The 21,077-nt window shown below is 38.8% G+C and overlaps 1 protein-coding gene, 1 long non-coding RNA gene and 1 pseudogene across 2 annotated transcripts in view; 2 read left to right on the top strand and 1 right to left on the bottom strand.

The window, feature by feature from the left end:
* Window positions 1-5,195: 5,195 nt before the first annotated feature.
* On the bottom strand, window positions 5,196-6,946 carry LOC140511210 (uncharacterized). Its single transcript, XR_011969468.1, has 2 exons — window positions 6,593-6,946; window positions 5,196-5,488 (listed from the first exon to the last, which is right to left on the bottom strand). It is a non-coding gene; the product is annotated as an uncharacterized lncRNA (long non-coding RNA).
* A 75-nt stretch (window positions 6,947-7,021) lies between these two features.
* Window positions 7,022-21,077, top strand: part of LOC140512653 (uncharacterized) — a 75,646-nt gene continuing 61,590 nt past the window's right edge. The window contains exons 1-2 of the mRNA XM_072621949.1: window positions 7,022-7,182; window positions 20,186-20,278. Coding sequence (XP_072478050.1) covers window positions 7,083-7,182; window positions 20,186-20,278 — 193 coding nt within the window. The 5' untranslated portion in view covers window positions 7,022-7,082. The remainder of the gene's footprint in view (window positions 7,183-20,185; window positions 20,279-21,077) is intronic.
* Window positions 11,308-12,693, top strand: LOC140511209 (splicing factor C9orf78 pseudogene; annotated as a pseudogene).

The following is a 21,077-nucleotide window of genomic DNA, read 5'->3' as shown; positions in this document are numbered from 1 at the left end:
AAAAAACCCCAATGGGGTCATAAAGAGTCAAACAGGACTGAAACTACTGAACAAGTCAGACATTCTCTCTCTCTCCCTTTGTGTGTGTGTATGTCCGTCTGTGTGTCTCTGTCTCTCCCCCCACCCCCATGTGTGTGTCTTTCAGTCTGTCTCTGTCTCTGTGTCTCTCTGTGTATCTCTATCTGTCTCTCTCTCTCTCCCTCTGTATGTGTCTCTGTGTCCTGCCCCCCCCCCCCCCCACACCCGGCTTTCTGTATTCTGTGTCAGACCCAGCACACTGCGGGTTCTCAATAAATAGCAAACAATACCAGTCATGTTTACCAGAGCTGTGAAAAGCAGTCCACAGCTGTCTTCCCCCTCTTCCAGCCATTCACACTCTGTTTGCTCCTTTCACATCTTCACTCCCCTGTTCTTACCACTTCAGAACAATTTCCGCTCATGTTTAACTCGGGAATATCCAAGACACCAGTTGGAGCAACAAAAGAAAATTTAAAAGTCAAACATTCATGGAGCTTTAATTACCTCCAAAAAAGAGAGGCCTTACCATCAGGAGGCAGGTTAAAATGCAACCATGAGTGGAAGAATGAGGATGTTTTTTAAACAAAGCACATCAAAGAAATTGCATCTACTGCTCCTTATCCAAGGCTGTCCAGAAGCTTTGACTTTCACTGATGAAAAAGAAGTAGCTCGGAACACTGGGGAAGAGTGCTGGATTGGGAGTCAGAGGACCTGACCTCAGGTCTGGCTCAGGCACTATCTGCATTACCCTGAGCCAGCAGCTTAACCTCTGAGGCCCCACTCTCCTCCAGAGAAAGAAAACCTCCATAAAATCACAACCAGTGTGGACAACTCCCAAACCCTACTAGAACAACTCTGGGATCTCTTTCAGCTTAAAATCTATGAAGCCATATAATGAAGACTTGGAGCCTTAAAGGTCCTTGCTTCAGAAATGGATGCTGGAACAAAGCAAAGGCAGGCAAGAGATGATTCGTGGGAGCCAAGCCAGGTTTGCATAAACCACATGTCCGTGGGATGATTTGAGAGGGAAATGCCTATCTGTCCAAAAATATTTCCTTCTCTAATCTGCTGTACTGGCAGTTGGGGGAGGGGAGAAGGAGGCAGAGATGAACTCTCTTTTATTAGTGATTCTTGAATCCAATTTTTTCGTTATTTCTCTGGCCAACTTGAGAAAGTCCTTTGTTACAACAACATTGTTTTCTGTGAAAGAATGACACAACAATAAAACGGCAGCATAGTGGAGTTGATTAGGATCCTGATTTGAAAACAAAGAACTTAGGTTCAAACCCCAGTTCTACTACTTATTACCTATGTTACTTCAGGCAAAAGAGGATTGACACTTACTAGTTGTATGACCTTGGACAAGTCACTTAACCCTGATTGCCTTGCCTCTCCCCTCCATAAAAGAAAACGAAAAGATGATTAATCCTCTCTGGGCTTCAATGTCTCCATTTTTACAATGAGGAAGTTGGTCTAGTTGAGGGCTCTTATCCTGGGGTGCATGAATCCATTTTTAAATTTTTTTTTCATTTCTAAAAATATGTTTAGCATCATATTTCCCCCTATTACATATAAAAACAAAATTTTTAGCATTCTTTTTTTTAAATTAAATTCCAAATTTTCCTCCTCCCTCTCTTCTCACTTTATTAAGAGGGCAAGCAATTTGACATAGGTTATACATGTGCAGTCATGCAAAAGATATTTCCATATTAGTCAGACTGTGGAAGAAAACACAGATCAGAAAAAAAGACCACAAGAAAAATCAAATTTTTAGAAAGTATGCTTTGATCTGCATTTAGACTCCATTGGTTCTTTCACTGGAGACGGATAACATTTGTCATTATAAGATCTTTGGAATTATCTTGAATCATTGCATTGCTGAGAACATCTAAGTCATTCACAATTGATCATCACACAGTATTGCTGACCCTCTGTATGTACACTGTTCTCCTGGTTCTGCTCATCCTACTTTGTATCAGTTCATGTGATTATTTCTGAGAACATCTTGCTCATCATTTCTTATAACACAGTAGTGTTCCATCACAATTATATGCCACAACTGGTTCAACCATTTCCCAATTGATGGATATCCCTTCAGTTTCCAGTTTTTTGCTACCACAAAAAGAGCTGCTATAAATATTTGTGTATATAGGTCTTTTTCCTCTTTTAAAAATTCTCTTTGGAATACAAACCTGGTAATGGCTTTGTGGGATCAAATGGTAGGCAAAGTTTTTTAGCCCTTTGGGCATAGTTCCTAATTGCTCAGAATGATTGACTCAATTTGACTGTTAGAGCAAGTTCTGGGGGTCTGTAAGTTTTTGGCTCTTCTAAGACAGTATGATTTAAGAAGAGGTATGATTACTGCTTTCCCAGCCTGTGCTCTTGTCTATGAATGACCACAAGCACTCTTTTCCACCCTGGAACTGTGACCAGGTCCCTGGTCCTCTGGGGCTGCAAGCTCTGGTATGCTAGTGTTCTTTCTCGCCCTGGGACTAGGACCCAGGACTGTGACCTGGATATTTATATGTACAATGGCAATAGAGTCCTACACCCAGTGCCAGCAGAGGGACCCTCTAGAATCTCCTTCTGACCAGTTGTCTAACCCTCTTACAGTCTGTGAGCTGAGAGCTCTGAAAGCCAGAAGCCACTGCTGCTGCTGTCATACTTGCTGGTTTGCTGGGGCCTGGCTTATGCTGATACAACCTGCACTGGACTGTACTCCACTCTCACCCTGGTGTGACAGATATTTCCTATTGATCTTCTAAGTTGCCTTAGGCTGGAAAATGGTTTCATTCTATCCTTTGATGGGTTCTGCTAGTCCAGAATTCATTTTGAGGCATTATTTGAAATTGTTTGGAGAGTAATTTGGGAGAACTCAGTTGAGTCCCCACCTTTTCTCCACCATCTTCTGTTTTTAAAAATTATAATCCTAGTCTCAACTCTGCAATATTTACATAAGCTTTTTGAAGAAAATGATGACTACATGGTATGCTTTCATGAGAGGCAGAGTTGAAACAAGACCTCTGGGGCCAAGAGACAGTTTTCTTTCTTCCTGCTTCAAGAGAAAGGACATATGAATGAGATTCCAGTGTCTCTCAGGACCAATGCTGAGGACAGAAAGGAAATATTTTGGAAGGTAAATATGTAGGGGAAAACTCGTTCTTCAACCATGATTTCCAATTTGCCTCCCTAGAGATTTCAGAGAAATTCCCCTTTGGTGAGTCTTTCTTGGTTGAGCTGAAATATTTTGCTCCTTTACTTTGTGTATTATCTAGTTTATTCCAGTTTCTCTAACTTCTCTAATTTCTGTTTGCTCTGTACTTATATTACTGGGTTTACTCACTATTCACTATTGTTGATGGTTGTTTCTATGTAACTTGCATTTGGAAAGGGTCAAGCTTTCAGATGAACACGGGATACCCCCTTTCTTCTTAAGAGATAGTGACAAGAAAAATGATTTGACCCTGAGAAAAAGATTATTCCCCTAAACTAGGGAAATTTAAGGGGGCTGATAATTATAATTCAATTCTAGTACCTTCTCTGTGAAGTGGGCAAAGAGACTAATGTAATGGTCCTTTCCTCTATTTCCCTCCGATAGAAAAAAGTTTCCTTTGGAGAGAAGTGGGCAAGATTCCAGAGACATGTCTCCATGTCTTTTTGTGAACTGCAGTTAGATAACTTACATGGACATATACTTAACCTACACAGGCAACTCACAAACCTTATATACATTTTGATAAAATAGATTTCCTTTATAATCTCTTGTATTTTACTTTATTCATTTAAATAAGTTATTCTGAGAAAGGGCATAGAGACTATCCTAAACTGCCCAAGAGGCCCATGACACATAAAAAATAAAAGATTAAAAATGCTTAGGTTAGATGATAAAGTGCTCTCAGTTATAAATTCTGTAATCTATGAATGAGACATCTTCAGCTATTAACACCTATTGTGAATTCATCTGTTAGATTCAGTCTCATTGCTCGGCATGGCTCTAGGCCATGTGGGTGAGGAACCTATGGTCTCTAGGCCACATGTGACCTTCCAGATCTTTGGGGGCAGCCTTTTAACTGAGTCCAAGTTTTACGGAATAAATCCATTTATTAAGGGGATTTGTTCTGTGAAGTTTGGAGTCAGTCAAAAGGCAGCACTTGAGGACCTAGAAGGCTAAATTTGGCCTCCAGACCACAGGTTCCCTATCCCTACCCTCGGGGAAAGAGAAATAGGACCGTTAAGTTTTGATGAAGGGTAAGGAAAGTGATGAAAGAGAGGATGGAGGAGGAAAAACCACTTAAAACTTTATGGGCTACCTGCCACAGATCTTCTCTGACCTTAGTGTAGGAACATTGATATTTATATTTTAGCAGGAAGGAAGAAATAAGACTGAGCTGTGTTTTGTTTTGTTTTTTACAGGTCAGAGGAAAATAAGTAAAAGGACAGAATGGAGTAGAAAATCAGTACCAAACAGAAACAGCATCAGAAGAAGTAAAAGCTTGGATGATGCCAAGATCCTAAGAGAATGTTTGTTTCAGTGGACATGGGATATAAATCTTGAGTTGCCCCCAAAATTCCAGGAAGACATTTGCTGCAGTATTGCTTTCGGTGGGTAATAAAGCAGAGGACAGCAGTGATTTCATGCTGACTCCATGCATTAGTGGTGATCTTAAGAAAACAAAAATGATGTAGCAAGCTCATCACAAGCTTACTTAGTTATTCAAACCCCAGTTCTACTCAAGGATTGAAAAGCTAACAAGCTGAGCTTAAATCAATGTCACATTAATCGGAGAAGCCGAAAAGCCCTTTGGCTTGGACACTTGTTTTTAAAGGGACGGTTTTATAGAATGAGGCTTTGGGGGAGAGGAAGGAGAGCTTAGTTATCTGTAGCATGTCATAAATGAAATCCCTTTCCTTTCTAATATCACTCACAGACTCTTGCCAATGATGGATTTCTCCTCCTTTGTTTCCCATGGTGTTAAAATGAAAATGCTATCTGCTTTCTTCCACCAGAGCCCCCAGCTCTGTACTGAGGACCACGATTGTCACTTTGGTTTTTCATCATCCATTTAAAGTCAGTTAGTGGGCATCTGCATTGCTGAAAGAGAGGCCTTAGCCAGGAGTCGAGAGAACATCCATGGAGAAGGATGCCAGTGCCACAGACCACTCAAAAATCCCCACAATTCAGGTCTACTCAAAGGTTTATTTTCTACCCCCTCTAAGACTGATGGGTTTGGAGTACCATATGGCAGTAGGAAATCATTTTGCCTACTCTGGACTCCTCCATCCTTGGCAGACTTTATCTCTACCTTCAGAGCAGAATGGTCTTCAGCCAATCCCCTGAATGGTGTCCTGTGAGGAAAACCCACACACCTTTGGACTCATCAGTCTCGACTCTCTCTTGCAAAGAGTGTCTTTTTTCTTATAAAGCAGGAAAACACCATTTACAATGGCTATCATGATGACAACAAGCGCACTGTGGAAAAGACAATAGTAATAGAAATTAAAACTGAACACTGTCTAATTATATTGACCAGCCTGGCCCCCAAAAAGAGATGAGGCAATGTATTTCCCTCTCATTGCTGGAGATATGGGAGACTATGTTTGGGTTGGTAAAGGGAGGCAGGGGAAATGTTGCACATACTCTCACCTGATATATTTGCTATTTTTCCTCTTTCTTTTTTGTCCTTTGTTTTGGAGAACAGCCTTCTAAGTGGCAGAGACATGAAGGGCTGTATTTGAAGATAAAGGCGCTAGAAAAGCTGATGGCATCAATAAAAACTAATCATTCAGTCAATCAAAAAGCATTTAGTACATGCCAACTTGGTGCCAGGAATTATGCTAGGCTGGGGGAGGGGGATCACAAAGACAAAAATGAAATTGTCCCTGACCCCATCTATTTGGGGAGATGAGAAACATATAAATAAGTCCAATATATGTCAACAATATGCAAAATAAGCACAAGACAATTTGAGGAAAGAGGATGCTATCGTCTGGGTGATCAGGAATGGCTTAATGGTACAGAAGCAGACTTTCGAAGGGAATGAGAGAGTCTGAGAGTATCAAGTGGGAAGATAATGTTTTCCAGGCATAGGGTTCATGGAGGTCAAAAACACAGAGATACGAGATAGAATATCGTATATGTCAAATAGTTTGGCTAGACCATAGGGTCCCCAATAGGGAGTGATGAATAATAAAATTGGAAGGGGACATTGGGGTCAGGTTTTGAAGGTCTTTAATAGTCAGTCAGAGAAGCTTTTATTTCTTAGAAGCCACAGAGAACCACTAGAATTTACTTAGTGAAAGAGTAACAGGGTCAAGCTTGTATTTTGGGAAAGTAATTTTGGCCACAGAGTGTATAGGATGGATTGAGTGGACAGAAAATTAAGATAGGAAGACCAGTTCAGAGATTCTCCTAATAGTCCAGGAGAGAGGTGATGAAGGTCTGGCGTAGGGTGGTAGCTGAGAGAATAGAGAAGGGACCAGACATGAGAGGTGGTGTGGAGGAAGAAATGACAATGAAAGGAAATATTTCTTAAAACAAAGAGGAGTGTCTTCCTGAGTGAGGCAAATTACTTACCTATCTCCAATATATATCTCCAATATATTTTCATATCCAACCAGAAAATATAAAATCTTCCTCACTTCCTAGAGTTGCCACTACGTGTGTCAAAATGAAAAGTAAATTTTTAAAAATATGCAAAGGTACAAAATGGAAAATGGGGCAAGCAGAACAACAATAATCCCTAAAGTACCTAATGTGCCAAAGTCTGTGTGTGTGTGTGTGTGTGTGTGTGTGTGTGTGTGTGTGTTATTTTTTCCCTTTTCTCTTCTTCCAGAATTGGCAAGGACTAAGAACTGGAGAAATTGGAGGCTTATGGGGAGAGTTTGCGGGAGAGTTATAAGTGACAATCGCCCTAAGATGTTTGCCTCCTTTGCCACCTAGAAAACGCCATGCATCTCACTTCCCACCCTGTGACATAACAAAGCTCTCCACGTTCCATAACGAAGCAGTGTCCTGGAGACCAAGGCCAAGGAGGGGAGAGGGGCTCCTGTTGCCTGTGCTCAGCATGACAGGAGTTAAAGTAAACGTGACTCCTTTCTCCTTCTTTGTCCTCCTTCTTCGCTCTTGGGTAGATACAAAACCCTACATGCTCATCAATAACCCAGGTACGGTCAGAAGGTTCAAGATTAAAACAGACAGAAAGATTTTTTTAGCCTTTCATAGAATTAATTGTAGACAGACTTGGAGCAAGAAAAATTCTCTCCCCATTCAATTTTCTGATCGACATACAGATGAAAGAGAGACAGAGACAGAAATGCAGAGACAGAAAGAGTCAGAGCGAGACAAGCAGACAGATGTAGATGTAGTGTATGTATATGTGCAAACAGACAGCAGCAGGGTGTATAGGATGGACAGAGAATTAAGACAGGAAGGGCCAATGTGGTCAGCATTTGTACAAATGTGTACAAATATGCAAATATGTACAAATACACAAATAAGTCTGTTTGTCTAATTATACCTCCTTTTCCTTCTCTCTCTTCCTCCTGTAGGCATTTGGGGATAAGGATAGAGAGTAGTAGCCAACTGATTTCTCCCAGAGTTCATCATGGAGTTCAGAGCTTCATCCTGCTCTCCTTAGTGATACAAATTAGAGTTAACTGGCTATGGGAAGAACTGTGATTATACTTACTCCTAGAAGGCAGTAGCCGGTTAATGGAAGGACCATCAATCAGACTGAGAGCCAAGAGTGAGAACGCAAGGTTGAGTGCTAATCACTAAATTACAACCTGTGTAGCCTTAGGTAAAACATATAACCTCCCTGGTACTTACTTAACTCATCTATTAACTCCAGAATGTACAAGTGATTCCAAAGGGTGAATGTTACAGTGAGGCAGGTATGTTAGTTCAGTGTAAGGAAAAAATTTCCTGATAATGAGAGCTGTTCAAAATTGAAGTAATGAAACTTATTCTCCCCTATCAGTATCCATCATAAAGAGATCTAAATCTGAAAGGGACCTTGGAGGTCAACTGCTCCAGCCCTTTCATTTTATAAATGAGGATTCTGAAACTGAAGGACATTGTGACTTGGCCAAGGTCATCTAGTTAGTAGTGGAGTCAGGACTCCAAATCTAGCATTCTTTCCCTGTCTTCAGGGTTCAAACTGAGGCTAGATACCCACTTTTTGGAAAGGAAGAGATTATGGACTGGGCATGAACTCATGCAAATGGCACCTGAGATCTCTTCCAGCTCTGAGATTATATCTGTGATCTCCAAGGTTGCTTTCATTCTAGAATTGTATGGAATAAGCACACCTGGGAGAGGTGAACTGTTTGTCCATTTTCCCATGGCTAGTAAAAGTGTAGGTTTATTTTCCTAATTCTCTCTATTCTATTTTTACAACATTCTTGAGCTATAGTACTTACTGTTTGAAATCCTGGTGAATTGTTTTATCTTATCACCTTGTCTACCTATGAGTCTTATCCATACCATAGAACCCCAACTGAAGCACAGAGATAATTCAGGAAATTATAATCTATTCCCTCCTCACCTGAATATAGCTAAATAAAAATTATAGAAGGAAGCAGGAGCACCTTTCCTTTTGGACACAGCACAATCCACAAATACCTAGTGAGGCTTTTGTTTCAGGGCTTCCTCTGGGGCTATATAGCACATTTTTACATGGTAAAGATGAGGTGACAAGGGGAAAAGGGGAAAGTGTCTATACTCGACACTACACTCTTGGAAACCATACGACTATTATAAAACATAAATATTTTACTGCATGCGCTTACTGGCTGACTTGCACAATGCTTCCATTATAATTACGGGACAGACATGAAATGAAAAGAATATTTTTAACAAAGTGCCTGCCGATGATGCAGCTGTATCCATTCTTAATCATTCATTAATGTCTCATCAAAAGAGTACTGTACTTTCTGTTTGTTTCATTTACCAAAGGTCAGCATACTTGGAAGCAATTGTCATACACCATTACAGACCTTTTTACATATTTTCCCTGTATTGTTCTAAGCCATCATGTGCGCAAATGAGTCAATTGGTATGCAGATTGTCTGTCATTAAAACCATTTGAAAATCAGCTTTGTCACTGGTTTACTGTTGGAACTTGAGATTCTGGGAATACACGTCTTGAATATACTGTGAAGCTCAAAGCAGGTAGGTGCCTGAGCCCTGTGGAAGACTTGCTTTGTGCCTTACAGAGCAGCTCTTTTGAGGTCTACTTGCTTTGACTCCACACAAAATACAAAGGCTGATCTTTACTTTGATGTATATACCAAAAATACAGTGTTAAAGGTCGAGGATTCAAGATTGCAAGAACCTGTGTTCTCTGCCGCTAAATTGTTGTGTCGCCTAAGACAAGTCATTTCATTTCTGTGGGATTCGGTTTACTTATCCATAAAATGAAGGGGTTGGATTAAGGTCACTATGTCATTCCATGATTCTATGATGTTCTCCTACTATTTAATCCCAGGCCCAGTTCATGAAATAGTTAGGACTCTCTCCTTTCTTTGGAGAGCTTGGGGCACTATATGTGTGGTATCTTGCAAAAAAAAAAAAAGTCAGACATAATCAGACCAATGACTGATCGGTTTTAGTGGATTTTTTAAAAATTATTTTAATCTTTGTTAAAAGGCATAGTGTACTGGGGATGGAAGAGCATGCAGTCAGAAATTAAGGTGTTATAAATGCTTACAATGTCAGTAGTCTACATGAGAAAAAAGTAAGATTGAGCACCCTACTGCCATACATTTCAGTGAAGTTGTAAGATATATATACTGATGGACTAACTGGACAGAATATCTTTTCTCTCTGTTTCACAGTTTGGACTAGATCAATTTTTTTATCCATTTTGTTTCCTCAGTGTGGATTGTTAGAACAATCTTTCTCACATTTCTATGAATTTCACTTGAGGCTTTGCATTTAGAAATCTATTTTGTTTTTATTTATTTGTTAAATATTTCCCAGTTACAATTTTATGTGGTTTGGGCCCCATTTGGGATTGTTGTGGGCTATTGGCAGTTGAAGGGCTATGTGTTTGAAATCTCTGATGCAGACCATTCTCAGAAAATATTTGTAGAGATGGGTGAGTAGTCATATGGAAAAGTTGTTAATATCCCCCTGGTCATTGCTTCTTCTTGCATTCTCCTCTCTTTCTGATATGTGGAGAATAAAGTTCTCAATGCCTCAAAATTTTCTTACCTCTAATGCAAGGGGGAAAAGAAGGGAATAAACATTTATTATCTGTTATATGCCAGGCACTATTCTAAGCACTTATCTCATTTGATCTGCTCAATAGTCCTCTATTATTCCCATTTTATAGTTGAGGAAGCTGAGGCAGAGAGAAGTTAAGTGACTTGCTCAGGGTCAGACAACTTGGAGTTTCTGAGGCCAGATTTGAATTCAAGTCTAAGTGACTCTAGACTCTCAGTGTTCTCTCCACTATGTCACCTAGTTGTCTAATTGTCTCAATCGGCTATTCTTCCCAACTTTGTTTAATTCAGTGTTTGTTTAATCTAGGCTAATTCTTTTTTTTTTCATGGAGCACATGGATCAATTCATCATTAAAAGTTCAAATATGCTGGCTCCATTGTCACTGAAATTCTTTTTTCTAGAAAGTTATCATGGCATAGTGCTAGATGTGGAGTCAGGAAGACCTATATCCAAATTCTTATTTGGATACTTACTAGGTATGTGACCATGAGTATAATCATTTCCCTTCTCTGAGCTTCAGTTTTTTCATCCGTAAAACTGTCATAATAATATTTACCTACTTTACATGATTGTCGTGAGGTTCAAATGAGATTTATACATTTATGCAAAATGTAAAGCATTTTGAAAATCTTAAAGTGCAATATGAATATTAACTATGATTTTTACTTAATGATACATACTGGCTGCATGACTCTCACAAGTCACTTAATCTCTTCTTCACTCTAGGCAATTTGCTAAACCTATAAATTTCAAATAAGGTGAGATCTGCATTGGTAGAAAAAAGGGAGTTCTCTATAACAATGAAATTACAGTCCCAGTCTCTTAGTACTTTTCTAAAACCCTTTTAAAGAGTCTTTTCTATTTTTTAAGTATTTATTTTACTACTCCTGGTTTCATCTTTAGGATGGATTTTCTTAGTTGAGCCTCTCTGTAAGCTTTCTGCAAATTCATTTTTCTTAAAACTATTTCTCACTGTTTTGTGGTAAAATAAAATTTTCTACTATCTTTGTAAGAACTTACAAAGGAGTTTTCTTTAAAAGCACATCTGATATTGCCTTTGGTTGTCATATCTGTCTGCTTTGTGAAAATATCAGGTATTTGCTGGTCAATGTTGACTTCTAGTTTATTCTGATCTCTGTGGTGTGGTGATTGGTATTTATGTATATCAAACTTCCTTAGGAAATGGTTATAGTCTTCCATGAGATATGTTCTTTTATCCATTTCCCATTCTGTGGTGTCAATGAGTTGTTTAAATAGGTCAAGTCTGGAGTTACCTCAACCGTATGTCATCTCCACTTTATTCTTCTATTTTGATATTGATTTTGGACTGTAGCAAGTTAACACGGTACAGAAATCTAATTTGAAAAACATTCTCTCATAATTATCCCTCCATTTCCTATCTATTAAAATACAAATTAATTTTGATATTTGATGCTCACAATGTCTAGTGTCTCCTGACAATCTTCTCTAATAAACTATATATGAACAGGGCTTTTGGACCCGCACCAGAACCAGTCCTGAGCAGTTGTGCAGGTCCGGGGCCAAGAAGCCCCATCAGAGGACCCCATGGCAGTGCCTGGTGGAAGCTCGTGTGCTAGGGACCATGCAGGCTGACAAGACCTTTTGCAAGCACCACACTGACTCAGAGTCAGAGCTGGATGAACAAGACAGAGAGGAAGTCCAGCTGAAACCTGAGGAAACCAAAGAAGTTCAAAGCTTGAGGAGACGACTTAATAGGGTGAGTTCTGTAGTCCTCCTAGTTGGGTACAAAGTACAAGAAGAGACCACTGTAGTGGATGATCGCCTTAAGATCAAGACTGGTCGAATGGTAGACATGAAGAAACTTAAAGAGGGAAACAAGGACAGGATTAACGAAGAGGAGAAGTTCAGCAGAAACCAACCAAAGAGATAAAGATGATGACATGATGAAATACATTGAAACTGAGCTAAAGAAGAGGAAAGAAGTTGTGGAAAATGAGGAGCAGAAGGTGAAACTGAAGAATGCTGAAGATTCTCTATGAGCTCCCTGAGAGCATCCAAGTTTCCTCAGCTAAGAAAACAGAAGAGATGCTGTGCAATCAAATGCTGAGCAGCATCCCTGAGATGGACTTGGGCATTAATGCAACAAGGAAAAAATACCAGTGGGACAGAAGCTGCATAGGCACACCTGCTGGCTGAGCAACAGAACTAAAAAAAAGGCAGTGAAACCTCTTTTGTTCCAACCAACAGGACTGTGAACTATGTGCAGCACAACCGATTTTATCATGAAGAGCTCAATGCCCCAGTTCGGAGGCAACAAAGAAAAACCAAAAACCTGACCCTTCAGGGTGGAAGATACAGAGAAGCCAGAACCTGAGAGGTCTCCAAATTGCAAGCGTCTTCCCAACAAAGAGGCAACTGATGATGATCATTACGAGAAGTTTAAGAAGATGAACAGATGCTATTGATGTCAGCTCAGTGGGAGTAGGTGTGGAGGGGGATTTGCAGAGAGTTTATTTTTTGTCAAGATTTTATCAATATCACAGGGAGAAAAGTTTGTTTCTTTTAGATCTCTTTAGGCTGTACAGTTGTCTTACAACCTGTTTTTGGATTTTTTTTTTTTTTTGCAGAGAGGTGTATTAATGAATGTGACCATATGAAAATTGAAAAAAAAAAAAGATTAGGGTTTTTGAATAATCTACAAGCCATTATTTGATCTCCTTTCTTTTTTAATCCCAAACCACATTTTCCAATATATTTTTCACTGTTCTCCCTATGCCCATTTTCACATGAATATTACCATTAAAATATGTGTCGGGTTCATTTGGAGCATTTTATCGAGTTCTTCACAGCATTTCTTCAGCACTTCATCCTCTGCAATAGATGCTGTTGCATAAGCAACAATTATCTTCATATTTGTTTGGGGTTTTTTGCTTATTTTTATCATGAGCTCTGCAGTGGGAGGTGAAGAATTTTCCCACAAAATGACAGTTCTTTTTTTTCCTTTAGAAGAGTAATAAAACCAACCCCAATAAACCCTTTCTTTGTTTCTATGAGAATCAACGAGCCATTCTTCCATTTCCCTATAACTTTTTTTTGGTCTTCTGGTTTCATTTGGGGTGACTATGTCAGATTGAGAAAAATTCAGAGGATTGCCCGTGAGAGTTGTTGTTAAATGTTGATTATGAGCATTTTCACCTCAGAATTGGTATTAGTCACAAGTCAGAGCTTTGATTTATTGTGTGTTGATTGTATAGACTTAATATGTGAAGTGTTAATGATGCAGAATAAACTTGCAAGTGTGTGTGTGTGCATATTCCTTCCTCTTGCCCCCCCCTCCACAGAGTCTGGTTGTTAAACATTTATCAACATACTCCTAGATTGGATTCAATTCCTCTCATAGTATGATGATCAACAGCCATTCACTGGAAAGAGATGTCACATTTAAAGAGTATTAACAGTGGAGTTAAGGTTTATAGAAGATTTTAACATGGTTTTCTTGACACTTCCTGCCTCTGGTCCCTCTTCTACTACTTTGCCACCACCCCTGCAGAAGCAGAAGGGGACTTTGCACAGGACTGAGGACCACTTTGTATTATACTTTGTTTTATGGTTTCACCAAGTGACTAGTAAGGAGACTTTCCATACCTAAACCGATCCTCAGAAAGCAGACACAATATGTCACCAGGATTGTGTCCTAAGTCTTTCAAGTATGGTAGAATCTCCTAGATTTTGCATTCAATCTATCACGCTGTCAATCAGTAAACTTTTATTGAGTACCTACTATGGGCCAAACACTGTGCTAAGCACTAGAGATACAAAAAGGGGCAAAAGACAGTACTTGCCCTCAAAGAACTTATAGATCATAGCCTTCAAGAAATCATTGTCCTCATGGTGCCATGATGGGGACTGCGAGTAGTATTTTATGACTAATGAAATATGACTATAAAATTGTAATTCTCTATATGTCATTAAATGTAGTGTGGTATAGAGGTTAGTATATCAGATTTAGAGTCAGGGAGACTGGCATTCCAGCCTCTAAGACTTACTAGCTGTATAACCCTGGGTAAGTCACTATATTTCTGTGTCCCTCAAGTCAAAGATGCACTGTGTTCTGCTTGAGCAAAGGGAATTTCTATGCTAGAAGTTGGTTATGTTGGTTATGTTGACAAAAATTTATATGTCTCATTAACTACTAATGTATGCTCATCAATACCAGTGAAGGTAGTGGTCCCACCAAAAAGCAAACAAACTGGAAATCAGAAGGCTATGTATTCCTGTCTCTGTCTGTAACCAACATGCTACCAACCAGTGGTCTTAGGGCACTTTATTTGCCTGTGTGCTGCCATTTATTCATCATGGGCACTGAACCAACCATTCCATTCTTCCTTCTTTTGGGGGAGGTTTCAATAAGTAATGATCACCACTTGCTTTAAGTCTCTTGGAATGTGGAAACCTGAACTGCATTAATATTTCAATAAATCTAGTTTCTGCTTTTCAGAATTAAATCAGAACATTTCCGAAGCTTTCCTAGGTCATCCCTTTAGGCATTGTTGATAAGGGAAGTGAAAGCATCCTTTTTTACAAGTGATTATGTGTTCCTCTTCCTTTGCCTTCCTAAAATGAAAAAAAAAATAAGTGAACCAGAGCAATGTGTTGAGTTGTATTGGCGAATGCAATAATCTTGTCAAAGGTGCTGTGCAAAACATAGCTCATTTTTATTGTAATATGCCATTTACTCTCAAAGAAGTCAAGTATAAATTCAATGAGCATTGAACTTGAGAATATCCTTTTTTTTTTTCCAGTTTCAGATACTGTTTCCATCCCTTTCAGAAAGTCATACCAGATCAATGGCTGAAACACTTAGTAAGCAATAATCTCATAGCATACTCCCTTACCTGGTCTTTGTATTTGAAGAGGATACTAATGAGAGTGGGCTTGGCAGCAATGATGATAATAATTAAGATTAATATTCAAAGTTTATATGGCACTTTATTGTTCCAAGACTTCATGAGTGCAGGAGAGTAGACTGGTACAAATCGCTGAATGTAGAGCAAAAGTACCTAAGTTCCCTCCTTCCACTGGCTACTTACTCCCTGTGTGACTTTGGGCAAGTCATTTCTTCCCTGGTATAAGAATTTTCCCTGGGTTTCAGCTTTCTCAGGTGTAAAATGAGAAGGTTGTACCAGACAACTTCTGGGGTCTCATTCAGCCTTAAACTATGATCCTATGTTACTTTCTTTTATCATCATAATAACCCCTTGAGGTAAGTGCTGTAAGTATTATCATTCTCCTTTCATAGGTGAGGATACTAAGCCTCAAGGAGGTGAACTGAATTGCCCATGGTTACATTGCTGGTAAATACTGAGAGTGGATTCATTTAGGTTTCCGACTCCTTATCGAGCACTCCACTAGTGTGGAAAGAAATCTCATAAGATATCTTGGGGTTTACTGGCTAGATTCCTTTTTAAGGATCATTCCTAAAGCCCAAATCACTCTAGTTCTCATTGATTGGTCAACAATAGGTCCCAAGCCAAGCCCCACTTGGTCATTGTTTGGGCCTAGATTGGCTCAGAGTGAATGTAAATAACAATTCTTCTTTTTTGGCCAGAAACTCTGAAGTCTTCTCCTCCCAGGTTGTTGGTTTTTTTCTACTAGGTAAAAGAGGCCATTCTCTGCTTCATTTGTTACCTAGCTTTAATCACTGAATGGGCATTGCTTCAGTCAAACTGAGACCTGAGAAAGACTTTAGCTTAAAAAGGTCCAGGTCTCCCACTGCCTCCCAGACCATCTCCAGTCATCCTGATCTTTACCTCACCTCTGGATCCAGATGGCTCTGGAGCAGAAAGTGAGGCTGGTGACTTGGCTTGCACAGCCCTGCCTCACTTAAATCCTATTCACTTGTCATGGCATCATCCCCTTGATGTCATGCACCTCTTCAAGAAGGAAGAGAAAACAACAATATACACATACAAAGAAAGGAATTCTCTTTGAAGCCATTGTTTCCAGAATCTGCTTCTTTTATTTCTTACATTCATAGAATCTCAAGGATGGGAGAGACTTTAGAGATCATATATTCCAAATCCTTCAGTTTATCTCTAATAAGAATAGCTAGCATCATATAGCACTTTAGATCTGCACAATGTTTTAAAAGTATTGCCTCATATTCCCCTCACAACAACTCTGGGAGACAGGTACTATTATTATTATCATTTTTAAAATGTGAAACCTGAAATATACAGAGTTTAAATAAATTGACCAGGATGTAATCAATGAGCCTCTGAAATAATTTGAACTCAGGTCTTCCTCACTCTAGGTTCAACATTCCGTCCACTAGAAATCAAGGCCCAGAGAAACAACACAATTTGACCATGGATGCACAGGTTGCATAAAAACCTAAGTTTCTGACTCTCCCTCCTATGTTGACGCCCCTGTTATATTGGCCCAAATCCCCAAATGGTATCTGTTTCTCATTGGTACTTTCCAGGGAGACCTAAAGTGATTTCATCCCTAAGAGGTTGTTATGGGTTTGAAGTGCTGACATAAGTGACTATCAGACCTGTAACTAGGATGAAGTGGCCATGTATGGAGTATTCCTGTAAGCCCTGCTACTGGGTTTAGCCTGAACTCGGGAGCTGTGAGCTACAACAGGGGAAAGCTGTGATTTGGGTATTGACACATAGTCTGACACCACTAAGGGGAGCCCCTGAGGGCCAGGGGCCTCCACACTGCCTAGAAAGGTACAAACTAACCCAGATCAGAAGTGGAGTAGGTCAAAGCTTCCATGCCCATCAGTAATAGGTTGGTTGTGTTTGTCTTTCATTTTCAAAGAGGACCACCATATCAGGGAAATGATGACATGACTTGTAGTTGACTTTGATTTGAGTGAGGGAGGGCTGTGCAAGGTCACCAGCCTTACTTTCTCCTCCAGAGCCATCTGGGTCCAATGGATAGATATTGATTGACTGGAGATAGCCTGAGGTCTATGAGTGGCCAGGATGAAATTGAAAGATCCAGTCTCAAAGACAAAGAGACAACTAGGCTGGGGTGACTGAAGCTGTGAACCAGGACACCATAAGAAGAAAAGGGGAAAGGACATGCCTCCTATCTATGATGGTCCTTCAGCCCCCTATCCCTGTATTTTGTGGTCTTCTGCCATACCATGGTTCACCATTCCAATCAGCCCCAGGTCACTGTCTCCCAAAGCCTACCATTTCCAAATGCCACACACTCATGAGTGTCCCAGATGGGGACATTTCAAAGTTAGTTGACTTTGGCTGATATTCTGCTTCTAAAACTGAAGTCAGTCAGTCAATAAACATTTATTAAATGCCTCCTATGTGCCAGAAACAAAGGAAGGTAAAATATAGTCCTTGTTCTCAAGAAGCTTACGATCTAGTTGGGGAGACAATATAGGAACTATGTACAAACAAGTGGTACACTGGATAAACTAGGGATAATCAAGACAGAGAAGACTCCAGAATGAAGGAGGACCAGGAAAGTGGAGGCTTAGCTGGAATGTGAAGGAAGCCTGAGAAGCCGGGAGGCAGAAATGAGGAGGGAGAGCATTCCAGGCATGGGGGACAAGCCAAAGAAAATGCTCTGAGTGTGTGCATTTGACCATGTCTCTTTTTAGATAGCGATACTTTGTTCAGTGCGGATGCATTGCCCTCCTGCTTAGACAGCTTATGGGACTGCTACTGTCTTTTGTGAAAAACTCCTGTCAGACTTCATTGAGGGGCTGAAATCACAGAAGGAATCGTAAACCTTTGCAAGTCCTTAGGCAATGACAAATAAGTTGGCTGCACAGAACTCTTCATTAATCTAATCTTTCATATCCAGATAGCATATATTATGCCATATATTCAGTCTTTGATGTATATATGAGGGACTCAGGATTGTCATTTTATATACAAAAAAAGATACACAGAAATAATAATAAAAACCTAGGTTTTTATACAACCTGTGCCTCCATGGTCAAGTTGCATTATTTCTCTGGGCCTCAGTTTCTAGTGAATAGAATGTTGGACCTAGAGTGAAGAAAACCTCAGTTCAAGTAATGAGGAGAAGAACTCCTCAGACATCCCCATTGCTGTTCCTTAGATTTGTTTTCTTCTGGGTTTGCTGTTCATTCCATTGCCTCTGACTGGAGATCTCTCTCCCTTCCCCTCTCACACCCCATCATCATCTTTCATCAAACTTCATGGCCTTATCCATTCAGGACAGGGCGTACAACGGCAAGATGAGCCAACAGCAAGGAGGAAAGCTAGGGAAGAGGGATTAGAAATGGTTTCACCCCTTTACCATTGCAGGGGACTTTTCCAATGTCAATTCTACTATCTATTTCAGTATCCCCAAGCCCTATCAAATCTCCCATGTCCCTCCCAGAGATCTATTCTATCTTATTCATCATCCCAGATGCCTTTGCCTACCAAAGACATTATGATGAAATCTGTAGGATAGCTAGAGTTTGGTTTTCTTCTAAAATGTAGAGAAATGCTGCCTAAATCTTTTGTTCACAGATTCAACTTTAGTAATAAAATATAACTTTATCTTTCCCCATTAGGTATAAGCGTCCAGCAAATTGGCAATTGGGACAATGAGTATTCTGTAAGGAAAGGAGAAATAGAATCAGATGTCAGACTATTTGGAAGCCAAAGTCACCAGGCATGTCTATCACAAACCATCTTGAAATAATGGTAGACCACCACAAACATTCTGCAAAAACAAACCTTAGGTTGCTCTCTTTACAAAATGTTATACTGCACTTATGTTACTATTCTTTCTTGAAGGATTTTTGGATGAACTAATTAGGAACATGGTCAGCTATTTAGCAGTTTTTTGAGGGGAAAAGTAGCCACTGTACCATTGGAAGAAGAGGAGAAAGCCATATCTGAAGAGATTCTTTCCTTATAAAATTTATAGCAATTAGTTAATATAGCAGCATTTTTTAAAAAGAAGCAACATATGCAATTGAAATTTAAATACATTTATCATTTAATATAGCATTTATCATAAGCCAGCAGAAAAAATACATATTTTATATAGTAACTAGCTATTTATGTTTATCGTTTGGTTAAGCACCTAAAAATAAGAAAAGAATTTCTACCTACAAGAGTTTGTGACATTCTCCACCATTTCCTATCACATATTCATGTGATCAAGCTTTTTCCACTTAATCCTTATCTTAAATTAAAATACAGAAGTAAATTAGTTGCAGAACCAGATTTTTAGATCATCAAAATTAAGTTTATATATGATTATTATATTGTGTTAGACAATATAACTTCATGTTGTAAATGAAAACATTACAATGATATAGACATAATTGAGGTATAATATAAACATAACATTTTACATTATAACTTATTTCATTAAAATGTTATATTCAACATCATTTATAAAATAAAGAAATTTAACATGAAGTATTAGTAAGCATATAAGGTGTTGCTAAATTATTTGTTTTAATGCTTCTAGAATTACAGAATTCATTCTTATAGCATGTCCTGCATAAAATATTCATAGTAATTTTATAATTTGAATTTTATCATTTAAACTTGGAGTGTTCATAATTACAGGTAGAATAGCATTTTATGTTTTATAATTATTACTATGATGTAAATTTTAATTTGGAGACAAAGGTTATTGTAGTTATTATAAACACCTAAAAATTATAAGTAGTATATTAAATTATCATTGTGGAAGGGCTTAACAACACATTTTTTTTGTAGAAAGGGGTTCATGAAATAACACTTTTCCTTTAATCTTACTCTAGGTCAGAAATTTTTCTCCGTAGTTGTTTTTTTTCCCCAGGTCAAGGCTTGGAAAGCCTCCATTCATCTACAGATCATTCTTCTTAAAATAATTGTACTTGATAAAGTAATATACAGTCATATTAGATGACTATGGGGAATAGTACAACGATGTATGCAAAACTGGCTTTATGTTCTTTCCCTGTAGATCAAAATCAACAGCCTTTGCTTTCTAAGCAAAGGCTACTAGCCAATGAAAAGTTAACAGAAGCAGTTGAAAAATCGAGAAGAACAGAAAAATGCAAGTATTCCATCTTTTATAATTTTTACTCCATGAGTGTATATATAACTGTAGAAATTTAAAAACATGTCATATGGTCCTATACATCTTTAATGTCTATAAAGTTCTTTCTTCACAACAACCCCATGAGGTCAGCAGTATAAGTATTATCATCCCTATTTTGTAGATCCTTAGGCTCAGAGATTGCGACCTACCCATGGTCACATAGCTAACAAGTGTCAGAGGAAGGATTTGAACTGAGTTCTTCAGATTCTAAATCCAGAGGTTTTTTTCTACTATGCCATAATGCCTCTTTAATGTTTTGAATGCTATGGCATATTTGGTTCTAGAAGGGACTTTGAAAACACCTAATCTAATCTCCTCCTTTTGCAGATGAGAAACTGAATCCAAGAGAGATTCATTGACTTGCCCAAGGTCATACGGAGAGGAATAGTCAGTATTTGAACACAGGTTCTGACTTGGGTTCAGTTTCTTTCTGCCATACCTAGTTGACTCCAGCTATATCATCTTCAGACAATCTACCAACATACAGCTATTTTTCTAAATGAAATACCCATTAAGATAAAAAAGAAAGTCAAAACTATATGCATAATCTCCCATTCATACAGGAGTTAAGTACAGTTTATTATGTACAATTTAGAATTTCTCTGGAGAGAACTTTAAGATACAAATGGTGGAGGGCTCTGATCATCAAATCCATTCATTGGTTGCAAAAAAAATAACAATAGAAGCTTTCTAATGAGAATAAAACAAGGCCATCATAACAATTCTATAGAACAGTGAAGAATTAAATTCATAT

This window comes from Notamacropus eugenii, chromosome 6 (genome assembly GCF_028372415.1).
Source record: "Notamacropus eugenii isolate mMacEug1 chromosome 6, mMacEug1.pri_v2, whole genome shotgun sequence".
In the NCBI taxonomy this organism is placed as follows: Eukaryota; Metazoa; Chordata; class Mammalia; order Diprotodontia; family Macropodidae; genus Notamacropus; species Notamacropus eugenii.
Note: the sequence above shows the minus strand (reverse complement) of the source record. Positions and strands in the feature narration are given on the sequence as shown.